The sequence below is a fragment of the Anopheles maculipalpis genome, chromosome 2RL (genome assembly GCF_943734695.1).
Source record: "Anopheles maculipalpis chromosome 2RL, idAnoMacuDA_375_x, whole genome shotgun sequence".
Taxonomy (NCBI): domain Eukaryota; kingdom Metazoa; phylum Arthropoda; class Insecta; order Diptera; family Culicidae; genus Anopheles; species Anopheles maculipalpis.
The window spans coordinates 16,734,316-16,742,500 of record NC_064871.1 but is presented as its reverse complement, the minus strand read 5'-3'; the positions used below and the strand labels follow the sequence as shown (position 1 = coordinate 16,742,500).

The 8,185-nt window shown below is 47.3% G+C and overlaps 1 protein-coding gene across 1 annotated transcript; it reads left to right on the top strand.

The window, feature by feature from the left end:
* The first annotated feature begins 6,118 nt into the window (after window positions 1-6,118).
* On the top strand, window positions 6,119-8,092 carry LOC126557409 (uncharacterized). The gene is made up of 2 exons (XM_050213179.1): window positions 6,119-6,465; window positions 6,547-8,092. The coding sequence occupies exons 1-2, from the start codon at window positions 6,119-6,121 to the stop codon at window positions 8,090-8,092; spliced, it is 1,893 nt and encodes a 630-aa protein (XP_050069136.1).
* The last annotated feature ends 93 nt before the right edge of the window (window positions 8,093-8,185 follow it).

Genomic DNA, 8,185 nt, shown 5'->3' with positions numbered 1-8,185 from the left:
TCAATAACACGAGCCACGAACACACACACACACACAGCCAAAGCCGAATCCCAAAAAATGTGTAGAAAATTATTTTCCTTCTCCACCAAATCTCTCTCCTATTCATTACGCCCTGCGGCGGGTTGGTCGCACAATATTTGTCCGGAAATGGTCACTTTTGTGGGGGAGGGAAAGGCCTTAAATCGAACACCAGCTTCGTTTTTCGGCTGTTCGAAACGCTTAAACTGAAACCCAACCATCCGCGCGAGCCTGGAATCTGGTCATTGCCCGAGGGATGGCGGACCGACGTAAGTGGGATTTAAACATCGTTAGCGTTTTGCCGGGGCTGGCTTATTGGGGATTTTTTATTTCCTCTCAGCATCGATAGGAAGCTGGTGGTGGTGAAACAGGGAGATGCCCCAGTTTGATGGGTGCCGAAGGTTGATGGGCTTTACAGTTAGTTGGGTTTGAAGATTTGGGGCAAAAAGTGCTGAATAAACAGCAAAATTCGATTATGACCGCTGGTGATTTGATGAGACGGCTACGGCTAAAGACCAGATCGGGCTACGGTTTGCTGCTTCCCTGTTCCCGAATGCGGCATACCGTCAACATGGTACCACACGGCCATGCAGCCACCATGGCTGTATTATCCAACCACTATATTTTGGCCTTATCCATCCATCCATCCATCCATCCACGACCTGGCGGGAGCTTCGGAGCAGCCGAAGAACGTCAGTATTAAACTCCCCACTATACGGCCGTAATCCCGGACACACATACACAAAAACACACACGCATACACTAACAGCAGCTAAAATACGCATAAAAATGCCACTTTCGCCACAACGCCAAACCGGAGATCGAGAACTCATGAACCAGAAGCCCATCAATTCGAGTGCGATTTATTGAACCCATGTTCTGGTTTATGGCCTGTAAACACTATTAAACATCTTTCCATTTTGGTGGCCTTTTTTTTCGGCCACCCACTCCACTTGGCTGCAGTTTAGCCGGGAAAAGAAAAAGAGGAAATACAATAAAAACAACGAAAACACAAGCATATAGTGTTTTATTCTGTTATCCCCGGAAGTGGGTGACTTTCGTGCCGTCTTTTCTTGCAGTGCTCGATCGATCGTGCTGAGGCTGTGGCTAGGAAAAATAGTAAAACCACTCGACACTTAATACTATGGACACAATAATCCGGCGATGCTGATAAATGGGCAGAAGAGTACGGCAATTGAAGCACAATTACTGATCTATTTCGCAAGAAAACAACCATCACGACGCAGAAAGGTTTGCTCACGTATATCGATGGTCCCACCCCGTATGTGCAAGCATCATTCAAATTATTCAATTTCTATGCAACCGCCAACCACCCTCGGGCTAGAGCAAACAATCATCCCCGCCGCAGGTCCTTGCCCGGAACTACGATATAATCGGTGCCATCACTTGTCCATAAAAATGTTAATCAATGTTCGCCGCGTGGACCTTTCGCGGCAGGTTCGCGTTGCAGTTCCATTGTGTGTAACTTTCGACTTTGTCTTTGGCTAACGACAACACATAAAATAAATCCATCCAGCAGTAGTGGCACGAAACCGAGCCGGCGAACCGGGACGGACGGACGTTTGCAGTGACATCCGGCAGGAAATAAGATTTTTTATTAGTTTATCCATCGGTGATGGGAAAACACATTAGCCCGTGTTCGGCTGCATTGTGCTGGATCCCCGTCCAAACGTAATAACTACCCTCCGTGATGGGCATGCTTCTTCTACTTCTTCTTCTGCTTCGGTTCCGAGTTTCATCGATAATCTCCCCTGCCCAGAATCATCGCAACAATACGGTTGCGGGACAGTTTTCGCTTTCGAAAAACCCTGTTGCCCTTGCCAGCAGAGGACGCTTTGTGTGGCTGGACATCGAAGTGAAGAGGCTTACCGGGATTGTAGCTTCCGAAGGCGGCGTAGCACCGTTATTGGCAAACAGTGGACAGGAGGAGGGAAAGAAAAACACCGAACACCTCGCTCAGAAAAATGTTTCCCCCCCATATTGCCTGCGAAGCAATACAAAACGCATGACACGAAAGTGGCTTATAAATTTAATGGCCAAAGCGATTCGCCAAAATCCCGCATTCACTGTCAAATTTATGTGATCCTTGGAAGCGATTTACGAGTATGGCTTGGCAGTGCCACTCGGAATAAAATGCGAACCACCATCTGGGTGGCCAACGTTCGAGTTCGAGTTGGGCTGCTGGAATGCAGCAGTACAAATCGCCGTGAGAAGCACGAATTGCGAATGCCGTAATTCCTGAGCGTATTGTGGATGGCAAAAGGCGGATGAAATCACACGACACAATCCTGTCCGATTTTGACTGAGCACATCAGTAACAAACTCTACCCAGTTTGCCACCCCTGCCCCCCCCCCCCCCTTTCGAAACCGGATGGTCAGCGATTTGAATCCCAGAATCGAAGGTGTGTGGGTGCCAATTTGCGTAACCGAATTTGCAGAACCAATCTGGAGCGTGATACGGGGGCATTTACAAGAGCAGCATGGAAAAGCAGACAACAGGGAAACGTCATTTTTGCCAACCCGAGTGTACTCACACGTGTGTGTGAGCACACAACTGTTGCTGCCACTTTTGGCGCAAATCCCAGAAACGGGTCTGCGGCTGTAAGTCCTGGGAGTACACAATTCAGCCTGCCCTGTCTCTTTTTTTGTCGTACAGGCATTGCGAGAACTCGAGTAGGTTTTGTCATATATGGCAGCAGCGAACGGCTAATGCCAAATGTCGAATTTCCCCGTACCACGTACCACGAGGGACGAGAATCGAGCATCCCAATCGACGAGTAATTAAATGAAAATGGAAACTGCCATTCGAAGCCGAAGTACGACCGAACGCCTAACCCTAGAGCGGTGAGGGACAAAAACAACTCCGGCCTGCCGTACTGGGGAGTCGTGTACCGGGTTTGGGCATGCGAAGCCCAACTAAATTAAATTCCATTTGATTGTGCTTTATGTTGATTGCCGGAAGCTATTCAACAGCTGCATCGTTTGTTGCATTGCTGCAAATGGTCGGTGGCCGACGGGGGTTGTAGTAAAGCCCGAGCGTATAGGGGATTAAAATGTACATTGATTGGGTATTGATTTAAATAGCTTATGAAACAGTGTAAAATGAAAATCGCCCCAAACCGGTCAAGACTTGCGAACCAGGTCAGATGAACACACGGGTACAGTGAAGCAATGTCCGGTAAAAGTTGATGGTGAAAAGTTATTACGATTATGACTTTCCACAAGACTGCGTGGATCGATTTTTTATTCGATCGTTTTCATTGTTATTGCACGTTTTCAAAGTAGTGAGAGGAAATTGAAACGTTTGCTTTATAATCTTTTTATTGTTTGGCAAGGTTTGGATGATCAGTTTGGTGCGGACGATTAATTTCGAAACATGGTAAAGGGGCCAACAGTTCGATAAAATATTTCGATTCGTCATGGTTCAAGCAATTTACTTAGCGCTTAAACCAAGATTTTTGAATATATTGCCCTTTCATAATTCATTCCTTATGTGTTCAGTCATAGTCAAGCCTGCAGCAGAGTCCGAAACCGCTCACGGTCCCGCGCCGTCGTCCTCCAATCCGTTATCACGGCCTTGATGGCGGATGATTCCACGCCATCCTCCCACCTCAATCTGGGCCTACCACGCCTCCTCTGTCCGTGAGGACGGCCTCAAAGGATTTTCCGAGCTGGGTCGTCCACTCAGAACAGTCCAGCTCGTCCTTGTAGCGGCTCCTCCATTGTCCACACATCTTCCTCTCAACGCGGCCAACGATCCTTCTGAGCATCTTCCTCTCGAGCACGGCTAAGAGGGCTTCGTCTGTTTTGGACAGGTTCCATGTCTCAGAGGCGTATGTCAGTATTGGGACTATAAAGGTACGATATAGTCCAAGCTTCGACCGTCGTGACAAGTTTTTTTAGGTGAGATTTTTCCTCAGGCTGTAGAATGACCGGTTGGCCGTCAGAATCCTAGCGCGCAACTCCGTCTCTATGCTGTTTTCGGTGCTGATTTTTGACCCGAGATAGGTGAAGTTTTGGACGACTTCAAATTTGCGATCACCTATCCGTACATCACCCCCACTTAGTTCCGGATTTCTTAGTAGGGCCGCTGATGTTGCCACCATCAATTTGGTGGTCTTTGACACATTAAGCTGCAACTCGAGGTTTTCTGCCACCTGCTTGATCCTTTGGTAGGCCTCTACTGCCTGGGAGAGCCGCAGACCAACGATATCTATATCATCAGCGTATTCCAGGATCTTGGTTGACTTATAGATGATGGATTCCCGATATCTCCACCTCCGAGTCATGGATGGCCCTCTCTAGCGCTAAGTTGAATAGGAGACAGGCGAGCCCATCTCCCTGACGCAGGCCTTTGGTGGTAGCAAAGGACCCTAAGAGTTTTCCATCCACCTTCACCTGGCATGTTACGTTGGTCATGGTCATTATAACAAGCCTGATCAGTTTGGCCAGGATTCCAAAAGAGCTCATGGCCTCGTAGAGTTTTACCCTGGCTATGCTATCATATGCGGGATTGAAATCTGTAAAGGGATGGTACGTGTTCAACTGCTGTTCAGCCATCTTCTCCAATATTTGCCGCATGGTGAAGTGTCCTAGTCTACTTTTTCTTAAATCTAAAAGGCCAAATTCCCATTTTATTATATGCTTAAATGCTTATATTACGATTCTACATCACATTGTCACCGCAGTTACGAGTCATTTAGGAGAGGTAGCGCCCGTTGCCGCCAGGTAGACTCTTTCTGCGTTCCAATCGCGCTGAAGGACGACCAATATCCGCTCAGTAAGTTAATTGAAATCGCTCCAAGTGGCCTGGTCCCGGAGGAGGAGCGACGCAAGGTTATCCGGAGTAAACTAACCAGGCCCACCGAGCAACTTCCGTCGAATACTCGCAAATCGGGATCTGTGTCGTCGTCAACTGTTTGTTGTCGTTTTCAAAATTAGCTTAGATGATGCCTTCTCCGTTTGTTGTGGTTCAAATAGATTGTCAAAAATCTCCACTGACATCCATAGAAGTGCAATTGTCTTTAATCGTGCTAGCAATAAGATCCTTTGTAGATAAATCAATATTTAGTATCGACATTAATTGGGTATTTTCCATGTATCATTGATCGGGTTTCTATCTGGAATGTTTGGCGTGTGTGTTCTCCGATCATTTAGATGTTTTTCCCAGAAAAGCTAACTCGTATGTTGGATCTCCTTTCTCGTCTAATTTACGTGAACCTTTACATTGCAATGTTTTGATGGATACGATCGATCCTCGAATATGCTCGAATAATTTGGTCACCGGCTGGAGCGACGGCAATAGCTAGGCTAGAGCAGGGGTCAGCTGAGGGGTCAATATAATAAGGACCCCAAACTTCCATTCCCTTTACGGTATCCGAGGGTCTAAATGCGCAATCACACGATTTTTTTCGGGATAATTGATGATCCTTTCCTGCCTTGTCTCGTTTTCACTATGTCGTGCCCGTCTACGAGCTTTCACCTTCTTATTTTTCTCTTCATATTAGCTTTAAGATGCATTGTTTTTATATTTTAAAATAAACGTTTGTAAGTAATATTAAATGAAGTAATAAAATACAGTGCATTTTGAATTTTTCGTTTAAAATTATTTTCTGTAGCTTCACAATTTTTACTTCTTTGTTTTATGTCTAATCAATTCAACCTCATGGTGAAATGTTGCCTCATTGAATTATTTGAGTAATATTGTGTATCAAAGATTTAATTAATATAATTTCAAATACAATACAAAACATGGCGTAAGTCGCTCATTCCCAGTGCCACTCATGTACGATTTTAATACAAGCAACACATCAATACATCTGCATCGAACCTGTTTCCGTGCAATGTATCGTAAACGTTATCGCGACGCGATGTTCTGCTCTGTATCTCCACCCAAAACCAAGCTTATCGCTCACCTGAGTTGCAGGAAACTACCCACAGGCCAACAACGAGTTGAGTCAGCCAACGAGGTGCGAAAACATTTTTAACGATAACGCAACACACAGTGATAACGTTAGTTGGCTCTTGCCTGCGTTCGTTGACAGACGGCACCGAAACAAGGGCCATCCACACGTACACGATGGACGTTCTAGACGGTGTTCCACGATCGGTGCTCGGCTATCCGGTGAAAACGCGTACCCAAATCGTGATGACGTTCCTGGTGCCGGTGATCTTTGAGCTGCTGGTATACATCGTGCTGACAACGGCGGATATTCTGGTGACCATCGAGCACTTCCGCAACGGTAACCCGTCGTGGGGATGGTTCACACTCACCCTTATCTGGCTGCCCTCGTTGGTGTGTTTTTGCTCCATTATATCTACCCCGGACCGGTGGCCCGTACAGATTGGGTGTGACAAACGGACGGGCGTGTTTTTATTTAACAACATTGCCATCCTGGTGTTTTTCCCACTGGCTGCTCTCTATCGGTAGGCTGCACGGCTGTTGCAAACGGTGTGCGCAAGAATATTTGAGCACTTCCACTCATTTCCTTTACCGGCTCATTGCAGATTTAATAGACGAATTTTCTGGAGCGTGGAGGCACTCTTTCACGACAAAAACACCTACGGACGGGCACAGTCGGTGGCAAAAATAATGGAAACGTCACCGTGCGAGTTGTACCATTTTCTTCAAGCTTTTCTGCAAGCGGCACCCCAGATGATGTTGCAGCTCTACATTCTGCTGCGCGATGGCACATTTCGCAACTATGACACGGTTACGGCGCAGGTTATCAGTGTCGTTTTTTCCTTCCTTACCATGGCCACAATCATCACCAGCTTTCAACGATTCGAAAGCCAAAAGATCGTTGGTCGATGCTATCCGTGGAGCACTCCGGAGCAAGCCACGACGCGCCGTAAAGAGCTTGTCCGGTCAACAAGCACAGCCGACAGTACGCTGGCCACCCAGACGCCTTCCATCGCGCCGGAAGCGGATCCAATCGTGCCGAGCATTATGCGCAATTTTTACTCCCGCTACGGTAGCGATGAGGAGCGAGAATCGGCACGCCACGCATACTCCGCCATCCCGAGCAGTCCACGCAAAACATTAAACGTCGCTGCGGTCAACTTCGATCGACAGGTATCGAAAGCGCATCACGATCCATTCGTCAACTTCACCGATGACGATAAGCTGCACGAGATCAACGTATTCGACACCGTGGACAGAACCGATGCGAAACCGAAACAAAGTGGACGCAGTGTTAGCTTCAAGCTACGGGACACCGTCGAGGAATTGCAAGAAATCGACCATTATCTACGCAGCACGGAAGATGTGCGGAACATTACCGATGACAGTGACGATGAGTACCTGAAGCCGGACGAGTTCGATGCGGTTCCAAAGAAGCTGGCCCCACCAACGCCGGAAGCATCGCCCGGTGTCTTCCATCGGGTGTCCGTGTTCCGGAACATGTTGCTTTTCAATGCGGAAGCGTTCATTAAGGAAAAGGTGCCTAGATTACCGGAAGGAATGTTTGATCATGCGGACGCTAGCGAACCTGTGCCTCGTAAGGTGGCAACGTCCGATCAGACCGACGGTGATGCGATATCGTTACCATCGCGCCGACAGACGATAGTGGGCCTGGAGCAGGACGATATGGTGGGCAAAACGGTGCTGTTCATCGGATGGGTTATGTTTTTGCTGATGCGTATGTTATCGCTGTCGACGTTCTACGTGTTCTTTCCGCTCTACTTCTGGATGCTGGTCGCTAACCACTACATGCTTATGATCGCTTGCATCATTTACGAGGTTCGATTGCATGAAAAGTTGGAACGCTACTTCTTCTATCTCTTCCTTGCCTATATGTACATATTTTCATTGCTGGAGTTTAAAATTCGCTTCATTCATGTGCGCTGGTGGTACGTGGGGTACATCGGTATTGTGCTGCTGGAAAACGTGGCGATGTTGGTGGTGTGGTTCAATCTGGGCGTGTTTGAGTCGTGGTGGTTTTACTTTCTGCACCACACGATCATTGCCAGTGGTGCGTTAAGCATGATGTGTTTCCTGTTCTATTACGCATTTCTTCGTCCGAAGGATAAGGTTTTGTTTGTGAATGAGTGACTTTAGTTTACCCCGGAAGATATCATATGATGGATGCTCTCTAAGCATGAAGCATGAAGCTTTCCATAGGCGGCTAGGCAATGCATGGATGAA